Source organism: Elgaria multicarinata, chromosome 15 (assembly GCF_023053635.1).
Source record: "Elgaria multicarinata webbii isolate HBS135686 ecotype San Diego chromosome 15, rElgMul1.1.pri, whole genome shotgun sequence".
Classification (NCBI taxonomy): domain Eukaryota; kingdom Metazoa; phylum Chordata; class Lepidosauria; order Squamata; family Anguidae; genus Elgaria; species Elgaria multicarinata.
This window is the reverse complement of record NC_086185.1, coordinates 5,627,545-5,648,272: the sequence shown is the minus strand read 5'-3', so window position 1 is coordinate 5,648,272 and position 20,728 is coordinate 5,627,545. Positions and strand designations below refer to the sequence as shown.

The 20,728-nt window shown below is 44.1% G+C and overlaps 1 protein-coding gene across 2 annotated transcripts in view; it reads right to left on the bottom strand.

Moving 5' to 3' along the window:
* Positions 1-20,728, bottom strand: part of FGF13 (fibroblast growth factor 13) — a 215,809-nt gene that overhangs the window by 95,086 nt on the left and 99,995 nt on the right. The window contains exon 2 of one of the 2 annotated variants that reach the window (XM_063141912.1): positions 3,699-3,866. The exons of the other annotated variant lie outside the window; for it this stretch is intronic. Within the exon in view, the coding sequence (XP_062997982.1) occupies positions 3,699-3,866 (168 nt within the window). The remainder of the gene's footprint in view (positions 1-3,698; positions 3,867-20,728) is intronic. 2 annotated transcript variants of the gene reach the window in all.

Genomic DNA, 20,728 nt, shown 5'->3' with positions numbered 1-20,728 from the left:
GCTTTTTTAATCTTCTTCTCTTTTTTTCTTTTTTTTACTATTTATACCTACGTTCACCACTCTAGAACCTGTGTTAGATAATTGAGCAGTATATAAATATTGTAAATAAATTCATCATCATCATCATCATCATCATCATCATCATCATTACCATCATATGCCCCCCAAAGTTTAAAAGAACTGGTCTGCAAGTCCATAGGTTCTGTGTGACTCAGAAAAACTCAGGCTGCAGCGGAAGCTGCAGGTTAGATTCATAGAAATCAAAACTCCATTGCAGATTTAGGTGTCTAAATACAGGGTGAACATGGAAGGGAGCAATACGATGGTCCCCTTTCCTGGGTGGGGAATGAAGGGGAGGCATGGATACAAAAGCAAAGAGGAAGGAGGCATCAAAAGTGCAGTGAGAATCATGTATTTGCCCAGGGTGTCTGAAGTCGAATGACTCTTCCGCAAGGGTGGCTGGGTTGATCCTTTCAAAGGATGATCAAAACAACCAATGTGAAATGTGCCAAGTTTATAAAACAGGAGTGCAGTTTTGGCAGAGGGGAGAGGGCACGAGCGTGTTCTAGCCCTGCTCCATCATCCCTGCATATCAATCCAGAGAGAGAAAGCATCTGAATGCAGCCTACATGCTTATGTGCGTGCAGGACATTCCCCGAACCAGGAGATTGACTACATAATTCAGGCAGAGGCAGCACAGCAAATCTTACCACCTGCTCTGGGAGGAGGAACCACGGCTGCCCTCCTCTTCCACCATCTTACAGGGCTCCAGATTTTGACCAATGCATGTTGGATCTTTTGTACTTAGGTCACAATCAGAAATTACCTTCCTGTGTCTACATATGGAAATGGTAGAGGTAGGGATGACATCTCCTCCAGGCAATGGATTGAAGCAGTGAAGAAATTTGGTACGATCTGACCCACTGTAAATCACACTATGGGCTCATCTACACCAAGCAGGATATTCCACTATGAAAGTGGTATATAAAAGGCAGGAGCCACACTACTGCTTTATAGAGGTATTGAAGTACTCTGACAACTGTTGGGGCCCATTGATGCATATCATATACCACATTCATACCACTTTCATAGTGTTATATCCTGCTTGGTGTAGATGTGTCCTGGGCCCCAACAGTTGTCAGTGCACTTCAGTACCACTATAAAGCAGTAGCGTAGATCCTGCAGTGCAGTCGTGTGGCTCCTGCCTTTTATATACTGCTTTCATACCACTTTCATAGTGGAATATCCTGCTTGGTGTAGGTGGGCCCTATGACTGCCTCCTATACAAAGACATTTCTCACTTATAACAACAGTATGCAACACATATGAGTTTTGCTCTGCACATTGGGGGGTGGGGGGAGCCAAAACCAGGAGGCAGAGGTCATGCCCAATATAATGCTCATGAAGAAAATGATGAACTGTTGTTTAAAGGTCTGTTTAATGAACCAGTCTGTTGTTTCCAAAACAAAACACATGACTGCGATTTTAATAAAAAATAAACAAATAAAATGGAGAAAGACAAGAGTAAAAAATGAGCAATTTTCTAGAAGTTCCAAGTTTCTTCCAGTGTACTAAGCTTTCTGAATATAACGTAAATGAATAATATGTTTCTGCCCCTTGAAAAGCAGTCTAGAAATATTTCTAATAAATGAATGCAAACTTTGTTTGAAGCCAAATGTTGCAGCTACAACCTGCAGGACTTTGTAGCTACTGGTCAATTTGACTGAACACATACTCACATGACCTCAGATGGCACAGCAATAACTGTATTGAACTTGTAAATCCAAAATGAAAAACCACCGCTTGTACATAAAAGACACAGTTCAGTGACTGAGGAACTGTTTCACTTTGACTCCACATTTAGCTGCTTGTCTCAAATCTCAATGAAGCTGCCCATTTACCTTACATGTCTGTGCCCCTGAAAATAGTGCATTTAGCTATGATCTCCAAAAAAGAAAGGGGAAAAAAAGAGAAAACCATTCATTTCAGTTCCTTTCCCAAACCTGCAGATAACGTTCCTGTAAAATGTCAAAATTGGCAAGCTGCTTCCATTCAAAACAAGAAACACCACCATTACATTACTCATGCAATCGTCAAAGACCTATTTGGCTATAAGATAGTTGCTGGCTATAAAATGGAATAAGGCAAAGGATATGTAAAATGTTAGCATCTTGAGGACAGAGACTGTTTAATTGTCTAATGGAATTCTAACACAGCATGTATTGTACACTAATGGTGCCAGTATGCATAAACGAACACTCAACAGGTTGGACCCAGGCTTAGTTAGTTGTACTTCAGTCCCATTAAAATCAATGGAACTTAAGTTAGCCATGACTAACTTTTCACATTGGTTCCAATGGCACATAAGTGCAGCTAACTTAGTCTGGAGCCCTGTAAGTTTATTTGGAGGGACACAGATATACTATGGATCTACGTAATTGATCACGGTGATATTTTTTTAAACCCACATTTCTGCATGCCAGCATCACCAGCCAAACCAAGACAGAACAGGATCCAACCCTAAATTTGTATAACCTCTGATGTGCACTTTAAAAATAATTTAAAAAAATAATCTGCTATTGTACCATATATGAAAGCTCAGGTAAAACGTGCAAAGTTCTTACCAGATAGGAATTGAGGCAGAAGTAAGAAATATATAAGACAAAAGCATTATAGAATATCAAAAATTAAGCTGTCTGGAAGAAAAGATGGTTTAATCTCATATACCAAACCAACAGGCCAACAATGTAAATTTCCTCATTAACAGTTTCTAAGGAATAAGCAAGCAAGTGGTCACCCATACCTTGATACTGTCTCTGGAAAAGAAAAAAAGGCAACATTCTACTGGACATTCCACTTTGATCTATGGCATGCACAGAACTTCTCCAAAATGCAACCGGGCGTGCATTACGTACGACTTGCCCTGCTTTGATGGACTACAGCTTTTATGAGCGTTTGTTTTTTTGGTTTTGCTTATAGCAATGTGCAAAAGCCTTTATGAAGTGTAAAAGTGTCAGAGACTCTAGTTTTAAGTGCAAGATCATGTTTATTTCCAACTTTTAAAAGATTAAGGGTGCAATCCTATGCGTGTTTAGACCGATTTAAAAAAAAAAAAAATCCTACAAATCCCAGCATTTCCCAGCCAGCCGCTGGGAGTTGTAGGACTTTTTCTATGTAAGCATGGATAGGTGTGCAACCTTAGATGAAAGACAATTTCTTGGACAGATGGATGGATGGATGGATGGACCAAGAAAGGGAAATAGTGATGATGGGAAAGAATGGGGAGGTCTTAAGGTGGCATTTGAGAAAAGCAAGCAAATTTGGGCAGCCAAGAGGCAAGTGTAATGGCATGAATGGACAGAAATAAAGGGGGGGTGGAATCCTCTGGGGGGGGAAGCACTGTTATGTTCATAATGTTAAAAGCGTTCCCTATATCAAAGGCTTTATTTCGTACCGTGGCCCATGGCCAACTCGATCAGACATTAACAAGCAAGCAAATGGACAGAGGGTGGGTATGAACTTCAGGCAGCTCCTTGCATCCCGTTGCATTATATTAAAGACAGGCCAAAGAACGCACAAGACACAGTCCGAAGGGCAGGCACGCACTCTCTGAAAAATGAACAAATAAATAAATAAAGGAGGGGGGGAGAGGAAAAAACAAAACAGGAAAACAAACATGGATTGGGAGGAGCACAAACCTTCGGGTTCTGCGTTCTCTTTGAGGTGGACTTGCTTCAGAGGGCAACAGAAGATTTCATGGCACTTTGCCCGAAAGGGGGATTCTTTTTTCTTTAATTCCGTAGATTGGATGGAATCTTGCCGTAACATAATATACTCCTGTGTGCCCGGGGGCGCGTCATCCATAACTGCGGTCACCACATAACAAAATGAACTTAAGTTAGAATGAAAGGGAAAGCAAAAAAGGAAAGAAAGAAAGAGAAAAGGAAAACAAAAAAAAGTCTAGAGAAGTAAATCAACTTCATAATGATATTGGGGAAGGCGTGGGAGGGGAGAGAGAAAAGAAGGGGAAACGGTGGTAGAGAGGAAGCGAAAAAACCAAGTGAATCAATGTACTCTGGTGGTAGAGGAAGAGGAGAAGACAGGGTGGGAATAGTTTACTCCTAGAAGCAATGCTTACATCAGTCTTCCTAGCAATGGTCTATGATGGGTTATTACGTTAAGAAGGGGAGATTACATGATTGATTTATTTTAAGAAAAACATTTATTCTGGAAAAGACTGAACACAAGCTATCTACATCACATGTAATTTCTTCCTTCCTTTTCTTTTTGCTACTGTTTTGTGAAACTTGTGGGTATTACGGCTTGCATGCGGATCACACACAGTAATAGGTACGATTTCATGCACTTCTCTTTAATTGCCAGATTTGCAAGTTTGTTATAAAGCACAGCAAGAAGCAATTTGTATGGAGCCCCCCAGCCCCTCCCTGACATCACGGTCACAAAGGTACGCAGATCTATAGTCCTAGATTCGTTTTTGCAAGAAGGTTCACCTTTACTGTCCATCCCAGATGGGTACAAACACAGCTTAAAAACTGTCCTGGCATAAAAGGTAGCAAAAGAGTAGCTTTATTCATTTTGATAGTTGGATGGTTTTGAAGTTTTCTATTGGTGGTCACATCATGGGGGAAGGTTCCAGTTGCTACCATATGTCAGCGCTATATTAGTTACAGTTTATTGAAGACCATGGAGAGGTGGGAAGGAAGCCATAGGCAGTATCCACACTATTGCTTTATAGTGGTACTGAAGCGCACCAACAATTGTTGGGTCCCATGACACATCTACACCAAGCAGGATATAGCACTATGAAAGCAGTATGAAAGCAGTATACGCCCTGTGTCATGGCTCCCAGCAGTTGTCAGTGCACTTCAATACCGCTATAAAGAAGTAGTGTAGATCCTGCCTCCATATACTGTCTTCATACCACTTTCATAGTGCTTAGTGCAGACCTGGCCACAGTCAGGGTAAAATGGGGTGTGTGCAAGATCTCCCAGTTCCCCCTCCCCCATGAATCAACCACTGCTTTCTCCATTTCTGCCATGAAACCATACAATAAGACAGAGGATTCTGTTTGTTTTTGGATGTGTAAGCTTGGCTTTTGGGACTTCACCATTCATGCATTTGGGCACCCTTCAGAAGGTGCCCAAATGCTCCCCTGCATTGCACAGAGGAGATCAGTCACAGTGAACAAGACATCCGCTACAACTCGTTGAGACACACACATACACACACACACACACACACACACACACACACACACACCAGCTAAGCTCACAAGGAACCCCAGTCTCCCCCAGTCTGAAAAGCAATATGTGAATCCAGCTAGACCATGATGAAGTTGTAGCCTAACTCATTGGGGTGTGAAACCAGGGCCTAATCTACACCTTCTGCCCTTTCTCAAGGGAGGAGGGGTGGTGGCGAGTTTTCCTGCTTCCTCAATCACTGTCCACAGGGTACATGCCATCGATGTTTCCCGCAATTAAAGGAGGGCCGTTGCAGGACAATGTGTGCCCCATGATGGCGGTTCCTAATGTGTATCAGCAGAAATGGGAAGGACTGGACAGATGGGTACAGGGCACCAAATTTTTCTTTAATCGCTCCTGAGAGCTGCGCACCAGCTCTCCACTTGATCTTAGCCAAAAGGCAACACAAGGGCGGGATCAGTACTGTGTCGAAAAAGCGCTCCTGTGCAGAGACACTGATGCCCATGCACACGCCCCTGACAGTGGATTGGCTGTTTGACAAGCTGGGAGCTTGCACTGAACAGCAACAGCTTGGCAAAAGGGGGCCCACGGACTTCAGGATTGTAGCGAGAGAGCTGGAAAAAACATGACAAAAGCAGTCAGCGGTATTCCTGAGTAACTGAGGGGTTGACCCGAGATCACAGCGGGATCAGCTGTGCGTTATGTGGCCCGGTAGGGACGACTTCGATATTATCCTGGAATAAACAGCTGTTGTAGACACGGCCCTGGTTAAGGAAGGCTGGTCTCAGTGGAGGCTGGTGTCTCCAGTTTCTCTGGGGCTGTGCATCGGTTCTGTTTCAGTCAGGAAGAGCCAGAACTTGGCAGAAGCTATCCCAGGTGCTTAATCTATTTAGGGGACAGTGAAAAATAGGACTCATGGCCACCTAGGCCTGACTCAGATTCAAGGCTAATATATCAGGGGGTTTATACAGCACTCTCACCTGTATCTTACTTCAAAACTCCACAACACCTGAGGCAGTAGTTCAATTTAGGCTCCCCTAATCAGGCAGTGTGACATGATAGATAGATAGATAGATAGATAGATAGATAGATAGATAGATAGATAGATGATATATCAATTGATTGATCGATCTGTCCCAGTGGAGGCTGGTGGCTCCAATGTCAGTGGGATAGTGAATCAACTCTGGGTTTCAGTCAGAGCCATTGAGAACCCTAAAGTACCCATCCAAGGAGCTACTACTGCAATATATCAAGCTGCCTTTTATTAGGTCTGACTGGTCCACTGTTGTCTATTGTGATGGTGACAGGTGAGAGTAATTCTGAGCAGTACTTCCTCAGATCCTTTTCACTGGTGATGCCAGAGATTGGGGTATAAATATTGTAGAAGAAACAAACGTCTCTAGTACACCTACATTCCAAAGTGGTACAGTTCCCAGAGGACTGTACCACACAAGCCTTCCAAACAGGCTTTGTATTCTCACTTTTCAGAAGTCATTCCTGCAATTCAAAATTCCGATAAATCCTTATTTGAATGCGGATGGAGCTACCTCTGTGGCATGATGGATGTCATCATTGTGGAAAGAACACTAAAACCATTTCTTAACATGATTAATTGCCTAAGGACAGGAACGGAATTTATTAAAGAACCCAGAATCACAATTAGGTTTGAAAAAGAAAATGGAAAAGAAAGGGGGAGGGAGAGAAATCATGCACCCATGAAAGTCTCCCATTCCTTGATGGGGTGTCAGAGACAGACAACTTAATGGACAACTTAATGGAACCAATGTAAGGACATCTACAGGCAGCGACAAGACCAGGGCTTTAATTAGCATTCTAGCACTCCAATTAGTGCAAAATGTGTTACAGCTTTCCGTCAAAGGAAGGCATTTGCAGGCATGAGTAAAGGGCAGTGATCTAGGAAGAGACGTTCATGTTTGCGGCAAAGGGGCAGCTGACTGGAAGAATTCATCCACTGAACTTAGCGATTGGCCTGATCGCAGCTGAGCAGCTGAGAAATACAGACCGACATTTGTTTGTGTATAATAAAATAAAAGCCAAGCAACGGAAAGACAAAAGCCCGGATTCATTAACTCAATGAAGGAAGGACTGGGAAATGTCATCCAAACGAGGAGTGGCGTAATTGGATTAAATATGCCAGGACTAATGCCCAGTTTGCACAACAATGATTTGGCAATGATTTCACAACCGCGAAGGGAAAGGGGGGGGGGTCAGATTGCATTGGACTTCTCAAGCTATGTAGCTGTTGGGTCTAAGCCATATAGTACATGGGCACAGCCCTGTCATGCATGGCTGTTCCTGGTTGCCTGAGCGTGGCCTGAATGTTGATGTCCGCCATCCGTCTTTGGCCACAGCTGGGCAGCAGGAAGGGTTCAAACGTAAGAACACAAAGGACATAAGGTCAGCTCCTGATTCAGGTCTAGCCTCAAGGGCAGGCACGGTTGGGCACCTCTCAAGGCCCCATACCTCAGCAGACACCCCCCCAACAAGATCCTCCTGGAGTTACTCCTCCTTCTCACCATTGCAACACTGTCGTTTATCAGCCTCTTGCTCTGTCCAGTAGAAAGAGGAGTTGTAGATGCCACTATCTACTTGTTCCCCGACTCTCTGCCAGTCAAGCAAACAAATGGTAGCCATGATGAGAAAGAGGAGGAGGAGGAAGAGGAGCTGGTGACCATGGGGGTGAGAAGGTCGGCTCACAGAGGGAAGGGGGAGTGGAGGGTGTCTTGCCAAAGAGCCCTCAGAAACCTCAGCCAGCACTATCCTTATCCCCCACCCTTTTACTCTTTTCTTGCTTTATGTAAGGGCTCCACTTTCCTTTTGGTAAAGTTTCCTCTTCCAAAATTATGCCCTTTTAAGCTTTCATTCTTTTAAAAAAGGAGGTTTTGGGAGAAACATCAAAACACATCTACAGCGAACTTTATAGGAAAGATGGAAGGAAGGAAAGAAAGAAGGAAGATGAAGTATCCCTTGGCATTAAGTGGGACATGATCAGGCCTGTTCCCCTTGGTGTGGGGGAAAGAAGCTTCAGGCTATCAATCAGAATCTGATTCTGAAGCTGAAGAAACAAGACTAGAAACGTCCCAGCTTACAAGAGCTCTCCCAAGCTCTTCACCCACCAGGGAGGAATCGTCACCAGACCTTATCCGTGAAAACATTAACAACTCACAGTCTGTGGGAACTCAGGAATCTTCAGAGGGGGAGGGGACTTCAAAGCTGACCGATCCCACTGTAAGTTCAAACGGGCAGAGCTAAAAGTACGTGATAGGCAATCACCTCAGCCAACTCTGCCAATCCTTGACCTGCCCTGTGGCCAGGATGGAGTGCTTCAGCATGCCTGTACAGCTCTCTGTACTGAAGTTACCTTGCTCGGATATGAGCCTAAGTTCTAGGATCTTCAGAGAAGGATAAAAAAAACCCAGTGTATCCACATTCTCCACACCATGCATCATTTCATAAACCTCTGTCACATATCTCCTAAGGCAAACCAACCTAATTTTTAGTTTCTGGTCCAAGAGAAACTATATCTTCAGACTGTGTCCTTATCCAAATTTTGCATTGCCACCGTCAATCATTGTGTAGAAAAAATGTGAATATTATGGAAAGTTACATGCGAAATGCATGTTAGGGGAAACTGAATATGAAAATCAATGCACATTGTGTGTGTGTGTGTGTGTGTGTGTGCATTTAAATAAAATAAAAATAAATAGCCGATGGATGCAGAAATTGCATGGAACAGACTTAAGACTGAATAGGTGCCAAAGGAAATAGACTTATCTGTCCATCACTAATCTCTCTCTTTATAGTTGTTTCTATTTCCTCAATGAAAAATAAAAATAAAGAACCCCCAAACACATCAGCATGTCTCATGGGGATAGGTGGTCCAACCAGCCGAATACATCACAACTCCTTTCTTCAAACGGCTTCGCTTTTTGACACAAGCAGCAAAATTAACTACAAGCAATGTGATTCTTTCTGCAGCTCATAAGCCAAAAACACTTCCCCTTTTAACATGCTGATTAAGGGCTGCCTTTTAAATTATGGATCAAAGAAGCAACGCTTGTGGATCCAATGACATTTTGCAATTTAGGCAGATCAAGGCTTTACAGCTGGTTTTGATACAGTCCTTTTGAGGGTGCAAAGCACTGCAATATGTCAGCTTGGAAGGCCCTGGCGTAGATGTGTCGGGATTATTTCTGTCCAGCAGATTCTCTGTGGACAATACTCTAGTAAAATGTTCATTGGTTTACAATTGCTAAGTGAAAAGACGTTGTTGTTGTTTTTAATTATCCATTTATTTCATTTATTATTCCCTGCCATTCATTTTATATTTATTGATTGATGGTGCAGTCTTGTGGTTTGTGCCCTCTTTGATCTTAAGCCCCTGAAATCATATCCTGTGCAGAGCAGGGGGAGTAGAAGAGGCAATCTTTGCTTCTCCATCCTCACACCCTGCATTTTTTGCTAGATGGGCTTTTTTGCCCATCCTGCCAGGGCATTTTTGAGGGGAAGGAAGGAGGCTGTTGAGACTTCAGGATAGCTTGTATCCTGGCCTCTCCAAGCTCCTCCCCTTCCTGCCTACTAAAAAGACCCCCTCCCCTCATCTCCAAGGACCTTGGAGGGCAGTCAGCTGGGAGACACCCCATACAGCCTGGGGTAGTTATCCTAGTGATGTCCAGTCATTGAGAACTACAACTCCCATAATTCCTCACCATTGGTCATGGTGGCTGGGGCTTAGGAGAGCTGTAGATGAAAACTTCTGGAGGTCAGCAGGTTGCTAATTTCTGCCATAGAGGGCAATGAATTTTGCCCCCTCCAACTTCCCCCTAGGGTGACCAGACCACGTATGAATTGCCAAAACAAAAGAGGAAACACAGTGTGTCCCCAAAAAGAGGACAGAGATTTGCATGAAATCTGCATGTGGTAATTAGTATGTACAGATGCAAATGTAGAAACAGTGATAATTTAAAATACAGTATATCTTGCCATACTAAGGAAGACTGTGATCTTGTGAATTGTGTGCCTTGGTCAGACTGCTGTCCATGGTGCTGTTGGTGAGGAACTCCAAAGCCCTTTAGCTCTTCTTCCAAGTCCAGTTTATAGTGATCTTTATCCATAAACTAGACTTAGACTGTGCAGCATTCCAAAGAGAGGAGGGTCTCCTAATAGGCTTTCAAACAGAGCCCTGTCCTCTGTAAAAGAGGACACATGACCAACGTGATTCCATTCCCTGCCTCCCAAATTTTGCTGTGTGGGGCGTGGGGCTGGCCCTCTTTCCAACCACCCGCCAGTGCACAAATTTAGAGCTGAAACTTCTCCTGAGACACCTTGGGACCTTCTGCATACAGACTGTGTGTTCTATCGCTAAGCACAGTCTCTCTAGAAACCTTTGGTCTGACCTGTTGAACCCATTCCTATGTTCTTCTTCTTCTTCTTCTTCTTCTTCTTCTTCTTCTTCTTCTTCTTCTTCTTCTTCTTCTTCTTCTTCTTCTTCCTCCTCCTCCTCCTCCTCCTCCTCCTCCTCCTCCTCCTCCTCCTCCTCAAGGCTGAGACAGAACAAGTGTGTACTCCACAATCGTGCTTACAGATCTATAACCTGACTGTAGGCTCATCTACACCAAGCAGCATATTCCATTATAAAAGCGGTAAGTAAAATGCAGGAGCCACACTACTGCTTTACAGCGGTACTGAAGTGCACTGCAGGAGCTACACTACTACTTTATAGTGGTACTGAAGTGCACTGACAACTGTTGGGGCCCAGGACACATCTACACCAAGCAGGATATAGCACTATGAAAGCGGTATGAAAGCAGTACATGGTATGTGTCAATGAGCCCCAACAGTTGTCAGTGCACTTCAATACCGCTATAAAGCAGTAGTGTGGCTCCTGCCTTTTATATACTGCTTTCATAGTGGAATATCCTGCTTGGTGTAGATTAGGCTAGGTAACAAGAGGAAGTCTGCTTTGGGAACAAAATGTTCCATGAATATCATTTCTCAGGGACCTTCACTCAGAAGTGAATGGTGAAAGAAATGAATGAGTATGTTGCACAACTCTGAGGCTAAAGGTACAGCATGGTGGTTTTGTGCACTGTAGAAGAAATAGAAAAAGTGATGCATTGCTATATTCCAAAAGCCATGTCAGAGCACCTGGCACCACTGGTCGGAGCCGGACACACCCTTATGTGGGGTCAAGCACCCGCATCAGGCGGCAGAGCAGGAAAGGGTGGCAAATTGCCCCGCTCTCCTTGCCCTGTGTCTGCCAGGAGGACGGCCTGCCATTTTGGGTGGTGGAAGCTCTGCCATCGTTGCCCGTGCTCCTCCGTGCTGTCTGGCCTCTTTGTCACTTCCTTGGTCGGCCAGGGTTAGGGTTTGGCCACCTTTCATGACTAGTGGGGGTGGGTGCCTGCACACACACACACACACACACACACACACACACGTATGCTTTTTAGGAAAATGCTATCATCCCCTTTGGAAGGTAGGAAAAAATAGTCTCTTGCACAGTGTCTCAGAAGGTTTTTGTAAAGGCCATCACTGGTGTCAGGCAACTGGGAGAGACAAACCATTTTATATCATTCAGCCAGGTTACTTTTGGTGTTTCTCAGTGATGCCACAATGCTTGGTAAAAATGGTATAAATTTTTTGTTTAAAAAATGGAGGCATGGAAAGAGTGGAGTGAATGGGGTGCTTGCATGCCAATTGCTGGGGTGGCACCAGTTTGAGAGAGAGAGAGAGAGAGAGAGAGAGAGAGAGAGAGAGAGAGAGAGAGAGAAAGAGAGAGAGCGAACTGTTTGCAAACTTTTCAGCTCGTGTCTCTGGCAGCCTTTGGCATGCCCACACACGTGCTCTAATTATACCCGGCTGCTCTGCCATACGGCACCACCATGCCCCGGCACTTAGCAGCTTCGCCTCTGTGTTAATTGAAAGATCATTCCCGAGGAACGAAATGATGCAGCGTCGAGATGTATTTTTTCCCCTCTGCCTACTCCCAGGGCTCACATAACTAAACCGCATGCTGTGAGTAGAAGCCAGAGATATTATCTATCACCCCCTCAAGACACAGAGGAGCCTGGTGGAGAATCGTCGGTTCCAAGTACCTATGAATCTTAGCGCTGTGCTCTTACATATGTCAAGTGTTCAGGCACTTTGCCAACATCATCACAGGAATCTTTACAACAACCCTGCAAAGTAGGTCAAAATTATAATACTAGATGCTAAAAAGAGAAATCAACTCTGGTGCTTGATAAACATATTAAAAACTATTTTATTCTTAAAATCCAAAAATGCTCTGCTCAACGTTTTGGACGTATCATCCTTCGTCAGGAGCTGGAAACAGTTGCTGTGTCAGCAGGAGCTACTGTGTCTCACTGGTTTTCTCACCTGCAGTTACCGCGTTGTGAGTTATGGCCGCAGTTACGGCCACAGTTATCTACGCTTATTGGTGCGTTTTTCCCCCTACATCGGCATACCAAAATTATAATACCCCATATTCCTCTGTGTGTGAATGTGTGTCTGACTATCACCATCTGTCTGTCTCCTGTCTCTGTGTGCTGACATTGACCCAGAAAGAATACTGCCATAACCAGGGTGACTTAAAGGCTAAACAAGATCCCCACCCCAAGCAAAACGACGACGATGACAACAACGAATAATAATAATAATAATAATAATAATAATAATAATAATAAGTGTTCATTCACATTTTCTTATCATCAAAGAGCTCTTCCTATGAAAGAGATCAGTCTCATAGGGAAAAGTAGAAAGATAAGTAATGGACCTTACTTCTGGGACACCGTAGCATTTCTGTCTTAGTATCTTGATGGCTTTAGGGGCAAACCACATACAACTGAGCAGGCAGAGTCCAGTATATGGCATTGCTTGTATCTCTACAGTGGCCCAAGGACTCCAGCAGGTTCAACAAGACTCTGCATTACTTTTCTTTTGTTCATTTATTTTGCTTTGCATTTATTAGGGATGTGCTCCGCTTCTCCTCGGACTGGACAAGCAGAAGCAGATCAGGGGGCTTCGCCTCCCCTTAAGGCGGAGGCAAAGAGGATCGGGGGAGCAGGGGAGCATTGCGGAGCAGATCGAGGTGAAGGCAGATCCTTCGCCTTGATCCGGAGCTCCGCAAAAAAGGCAAGGGGGGTTTACTTGGCCCTGCCGCTGTCACTGCCGCCCATGCGGCAATGGCAGCAGAGCCAGGTAAGGGGGAGGGGGGTCTTACCTGCATCTGTTTGTGGTCCTGCGGCTGCTTCAACTGAGCCTGAGGACTCAAACAGGAAGATTAGGCCACAACTGCGGCCTGGTCTTCCTGTTTAAGTCCTCGGGCTCAGTTGAAGCAGCCACGGGTCCGCGGACGGACACAGGTAAGGGGGAGGAGGAAGGGGGGTTTACCTGGCCCTGCTGCCACTGCCACCCGTGCGGTGATGGTGGCAGAGCCAGGTAAGGGGGAGGGGGTCTTACCTGCGTCCGTCGCGGCCTGTCACCACCTTCACTAGAGCCCGCGGCTCAACCAGGAAGTGTAGTTCGCAATCGGGGCCTACAGTTCCTGGTTGAGCCGCGGGCTCTAGTGAAGCTGGGCTGGGCTGGGACGGACACAGGTAAGGGGGAGGAGGGAGGGGGCCTTTCCTGGCGCCACTCCCCGCCGCTGCGGAGCTCCGATTCGGAGCCGGAGCTCCGCAGCGGAGCAGAGCAGACCCTAGGCAGATCGAGGCGGAGCGGGCCCAATCCGCAATTTGTGGATCGGGCATCAAGAGGATCGGTGGGTCCATGCACATCCCTAGCATTTATACGCTGATGCATTAAGGATTAAATGGGGGAAAAGGCAGGGGTCATGTATCATCTGAGTAGAACCTCAACCCAATTTGAGTCAAAGAAAACCTGCAGCCGGTTATCCTTTGGAGATCAGCATCCATCATATCTTAGATTTTTATGAGTTTAGCTTGTGTGCCTGGAATACAGATCCACACCAACTGCAGCTTTCTGCTCCCCTTGGTATCTTATACCAATAAACAAGGAGGAGAATGGTTGGTCTTGTTTGTTTGTTTTAGTCCTTCCCACTGCAGAAGCAATCAGGTTTCCTAATAGTTTTTTTTAAAAAAATAAATTCATTTATTGCCAACTGACTTGGAAAAAGCTGGCTTGGCCTGCTCTTCTGCTATCAACAGTAGCTTGGTTTTCAGCAAGCAGCAGCTGAAGCTTGTCATATCCTGGAGCTAAGAATAATCACCAGCTAATATCAGTGTATTATGTTGCTGTTAAAAGCACAGGAGCAGGAACTGGTCAAAAAGTTGGCAATTCGATTATTAGCTGGCAATACAAACACAATGTAGTTGATGAAATATTTATAGAGGATGTTATTTGTAATGCATTGTTGTTTATGTATATTATTATTATTATTATTATTATTATTATTATTTATTTATTTATTTATTTATTTATATAGCACCATCAATGTACATGGTGCTGGATAATTGTATGCTTATCTATTATGTATATTTACCTTCGTATTATGAATTGTTTACTGCATTGTTCTGTATATCCTGATATATAGAGCTTAGGGATAAATTATTCCATTAGCTAAACTTTGACAAAATGTTTGCAATTTATTGGTCTTTGGATTGTTTAATATTCAGCTGTAGAGTGTGGTGAAAGTCCTCTTCAATGTTCAAAGAAATGAATGTAAAGTGGAAATACACAAATAAACCTGGTTTTGCTTCTGCATGTGAGAAATGGACCTATGACTTTCCCTTTTAGGCCAGTGTCCAGAGAATAATTCCCCAAAACCCAGGGAGGTTCCTAGTTCTAGGAATGGATGAAATCTTATGGATCCTCAGGGACTAATTCTGCCTTCATCCTCTGGACTCTCTTTATATTGCTGCCAGTAAGATTTCATTCATTCTAATCTAAAATACTCCCATCTCTTCATAGTTGACCAGCTTCAGAATAAATGAAATTCTCAGAAAACCTAGAAGGAATTTTGGGTCAGCATCCGACAGATTCCACCCACACACACACACACCTTTCCCTGCTTCTGTTGCATCTCTCTTCTTAATTCAATGACCAACTCTAGAAAGCAGGAAGGCTATAGAAGAAAGATGTCAGAAAAATCCAGTGTGGAAATGAAAATGTTCCTTCTTCATAGTCTATTTCCTCCCTGTAACCGTTTTCTCCTCCCGTCTTTACTTCTGACATCACAATCCGTTACCATGGCATTTAGGGGGGGAGTTGTCAGGATGATTATGCTCAACTTTGTCACCTTTTACCAAGGTGAAGTCCAGTAAATGGGGAAAGGTGGTGGGATTGCTGAGAAACTGGAGAAGGCTTTGAAAGAAAGTGATCTCTAAAGAGAGACAGCCAGTGGAGGCAGTGAATCTGCTCGGGGTTTCAGTCAGAACCATCCAGAACTCTAAAGATGCTATCTAAGGTGTGGAGTGGATTCACTGCATCACCATCATTATTAATATCTCACCTTTTCCCCAATACTGGGACTCAAGGCGGCGTTACAAATTAAAGCATGTACAGTTAAAACAAATAGAAATATACAAAAATTAAAAATATAAATAAACATGCTACAATATTAAAACTTTTAAAATATTTAAAAACATATAAAAGATGAATAATTTAAGGGGGGGAACCCAATATATCAGCAACACTTAATCAGAGGTCTAGACTACTCCCCGAAGGCCAGCTGGAACAAAAACAGTTTTGCCTGCCTCCGGAAGCACAACAGGGGGGCGGGGAAGCCAGTCTAGCTTCCCTGGGAAGGGAGTTCCAAAGCCCTGGGGCAGCCACCAAGAAGACCCTCTCCTGCTTTCCCACCAGGCATGCCTCTGATGGTGGTGGGACCGAGAGAAGATCTCAGAGGACGGGCAGGCTCATAAGGGAGAATACAGACTTTCAGATAATCTGGACCTGGACTGGATAGAGCTTCACTAACATCAGAGCTACCAGCCTCCACTGGAGACAACAGCATCAGGCACTGAAGTTTAAAGAGTATGTTCAATTCCATTCACCCCTCCGTTAGGCAAACAGACATTTTGAACTATTATTATTATTATTATTATTATTATTATTATTATTATTATTATTATTAATTATTTATTTATATAGCACCATCAATGTACATGGTGCTGTACAGAGTAAAACAGTAAATAGCAAGACCCTGCCGCATAGGCTTACATTCTAATAAAACTATAATAAAACAATAAGGAGGGGAAGAGAAAGCAAACAGGCACAGGGTAGGGTAAACAGGCACTGGGTAGGGTAAAACTAACAGTATAAAGTCAGAACAAAATCAAGTTTTAAAAGCTTTAGGCCACAACCGACCAACCAAGCAAGACCCCCCTGCTCATAAAGATGCTCCTTCCCTAACCTGATGCACTCAGCGAATGTTGAAGTACAGCTCCCATCATCCCCAGCCAGCCTGGCCAATGCTAGATAGGGCTGATGGGAACTGTAGTCCAAACCCATCTGAAGGACACCTGGTTGGGGAAAGCTGTGTGATCCAGCGTCGTCAAACCAGCCACTGCAAACCCTGGTATCTGTTAGGAAATTTTACATCCTGCAGGACCCACAAAAGATGTTGATGTTCTTGGAGGAACGAGATGCCTTTAAGCTCATGAAGTCAAAGATCTAATGTAACTATTAGTCGAGGATGATGATGATACAATTGGTGTTCACTTCCGCCTTTATCCAATTTCACAGAATCATAGAGCAGTAGAGTTGGAAGGGACCTATAAGGCCATCAAGTCCAGCCCCCCGCTCAATGCAGAAAACCACCTTAAAACATACCTGACAGATGGCTGTCCAGCTGCCTCTTGAAGGCCTCTAGTGTGGGAGAGCCCACAACCTCCCTAGGTAACTGGTTCCATTGTCATACTGCTCTTACAGTGAGGATGTTTTTCCTGATGTCCAGCCGGAATCTGGCTTCCTTTAACTTGAGCCCGTTATTCCGTGTCCTGCACTCTGGGAGGATCGAGAAGAGATCCTGGCCCTCCTCTGTTTGACAACCTTTTAAGTCTTTGAAGAGTGCTATCATGTCTCCCCTCAATCTTCTCTTCTCCAGGCTAAACATGCCCAGTTCTTTCAGTCTCTCTTCATAGGGCTTTGTTGTTTGCAAAATAACAATTCAACCTTCTTAATCCGATCTTCCTAAATGCATTAATTTAACATCACTCTGTCGCCAACATCTGACGTATCTGGATCATTCAAAACCCATTAAAACCTCACCTCAAATTGCAAGTTTTTAAATTTCAAAGACCGCATTATTATACCCAATGTGGAATAGCTGCTTTTTCTTTAGGCCTAGCAGAATCTTCACAGCTTGCTCTTCTTCAACTAATACAAAGGCTTTTATTATATAACCCCCACCAGCCACCCTTTTCTCTAACAAAGCTATTTTGCTTTTTAACTAGCTGGTAGCCAAACATCTCTCTGGCTCAACGTTGTGACATATTCATCTCATTCCCACTTATTAAAGTCCCCCAACTGACAGCAAATAGTAAAATCTATACTTAGAGATTCGGGTAGCCATGCTAGTGTTTAAAAGAACCATTCGCCCTTGCCAGCAAATTTCTCTAAATTAAATCCAGAGTGGAGGATGCCAAGTCATCATTCAAACACTCCTGGGCGACAATGCCACAATGAAGAGAAGAGAAGAAACCCAGGTGAAGATCAATGGAGCAAGTGGTGTTGCCCATTATTTCAGAGCTTTTGAATGCTCCTTTTGCACAGCTTTCCCCAACCTGTTGTTTTCCAGACGTGTTGGATTGCAAACCTCACTGTCCTTGGCCAGCAGGACCATTGGCTCTTCCTGCTTTGGGGCAATGGCCCTGCCAACTGCTGGTATATTTATTTATTTATTTATTTATTTATTTATTTATTTATTTATTACATTTCTATACTGCCCAATAGCCAGAGCTCTCTGGGCGGTTCACAAAAATTAAAACCATTCAAAGTATAAAACAACAGTATAAAACCATAATATAAAATACAATATAAAAGCTCAACCAGATAAAAACAGCAGCAATGCAAAATTACAAATTTAAAACACCAAGTTTTAAACCCCTGCCCTCTCACCTGGCTCCACCACCGTCATTGCATGGACTGTGGCAGCAGTGGCGGAGCCAGGTAAGCCCCCTACCCCCACTTACTTGCCTTTGTCATGGTCCAGCACAGGCTTCAACTGAGGCCTGGGCCTCAGTTGAAGCCTGCGCCGGACGACGGACACAGGTAAGCCCCCCTCCCCCCTGACCTGGCTCTGCCGCCATCACCACATGGACTGTGGTGGCAGTGCCAGGTGAGCCCCCTCCCACCCCCTTACCTGTGTTCAGAGCTCCAGATGGAGGTGAACTGCTTCACCTCGATCCTCAGCTCCCCCGACCCCATTTGGATCCACCTTTGGTGGAGACGAATCGGGCTGCTCCGCTCTCACTTCTATGACCCAAAACGGAGTGAAGCACAACCCTAGTATTGTGCTTATTCTTCTCAAGTGCTGTAAAGTAATGTTACCCACCCTGAATTAAAATTAGACGCCCATTTTCACTCTTATGTACAGAACGGTTTTATTTAGAGTGTAAAAAATGGCCAAGTTCCCCCGCGCCCCCCCCCCCCAATCCTGCATGAGTTGCAGTTCTGAGTGAGCATCTTGCTTGCAAGAAACCAAGCTTAAAAACAGGCTGCAAACTCCTTGGAGGGTGGGGGAGGTTAGGTCATTCTGTCATATCTCTGAATGACCCAAGTCGGAGCACATGTGGAATGACTCATCCCAGATAAAGCGGATTGGAAAGAGGCAAGAACAAGTCAGCCAGAGGTACAATGGCCAGACTCCTTCAAACATCAGTGGCAGCCGAGTCTCTGCTTCAGGAGCAGTTGCATGATCCAATCAAACCCAGTCCAGACATGCCACAGAATAAAAATGCTATAAATATATAATTTATTGCATTAATTTACTCTCCACTATGTTGTAAGTAGTTCTGGAGATTTTAATGAAAAGGCGGTGTGATTTTATGATAAAATACAAATCAATGCAGTAAATTATCCCAGTTGATGGGGAAGGCTAGAGCAGCAACTCATACAGAGATGAAGAAGTTTCCTCTGCGGCTGTCATCCATCTTAATTAGTACCATTTCTTCTTTTTTCCATATCATGCCATTCTACTGTGGCACGCCAGTTGGGAATCACTGCTCTAAAGATAGATGCTGGCTGTCGGTTCCTGGAACTAAGCTCAGCATCCGTTTTTGTCCACTACGACACATTTGATGTTAGGAAAGAGGAAAATCCAGTGCTGATCTAGGCTGGATTTTGAGCAATTCCATCCCAAGTTGGAATGGAACTCTCCATGATCCTTTTTGATCCTAGATAATTTCATCTCTAAAGGTTGTGGAGTGCAGGGATCAAGGGGCTGATTCTGCCTTCTCCAAGCATGAGGACATTTCCCCACACATGTATGCAACTTAATTGTTTTCTCCCAAGATGAGATGAAGGCCAAGCACTCCGTAACCCCCTCTCTGCCAGTATAAACAGCAGCAAAGGCTTTGGCTAGAGCCCTTTGTCTTTGTTGATGCATCTCACTGAATCACGGCTTGGGACCACAATACCTGACGGAACACCTCTCCGTGTACACTGTGCTCAACATCTAAGGCCGTCCTCCAGGTGCCTACTCCGAGGGAAGCTTGGAGGATGGCAACAAGGAAGAGGGCCTTTTCGGTGGTGGCCTGTGGTGTTACACCCCACCAGTCAGTTCCCAAATGTATGTCTGCAGTTTGTAAGTCTGTGGGTTTTAGAATGTTGGCCTGAGTGGGCGGAGTTAGAAGGTCTTGGGAGGGGGAGGAGTGATATATAAGGGAATGACTGAGGGGATTGTGGGGGACTTGTTAGGTACTCTTAGGGTCTTTAGTGCTCTCTGTGTTTAGGGTACTTAAGTTCTGGGAAATTTGAGAGTCATTGTAAAGAGTGGTGTCTTTAGAGTGTGGTGTGCATGTAGTGGATGTATATTAAACAATACTAATAATAAAGAAAGTTCAAGATTGATTGTGTGAGAGAAAGGAAAGTGTGTATGTGAATGAGTGAAAGGATTGGATGAAAGGTTTCAAAAAGGTTTTCAAATGTTTTATTTGAAACAAAGCTTGTGAACTTTTAAAAATAAATTTTAATTATTTTGTTTTTAACTACCACAAAAATCCCACATGTCTGTTTGGCATTTATCATCTGAAGTTTACTCATTTAACACCCACTCTGACAATAATTCACCTCAGCACATAAAACTCACAGTGTTTCATTTTATATATTGAAATCCTTCTCCATTTAAACCCCTTTCTCCACATAGTTAGGAGGAAGGTGGTTTTTGTCCCTTGTCTCAGGTGTATCAAGTGGTGGTGCTTGGCTTGAGCAGGGAGTAGCTGCGGCCGGGTCTGTTGTTCAGAGCCTGTGTCGTGGCATGGCCCCCCAATCATGGAATGATTTCCCAGAGGAGGCTCGCCTGG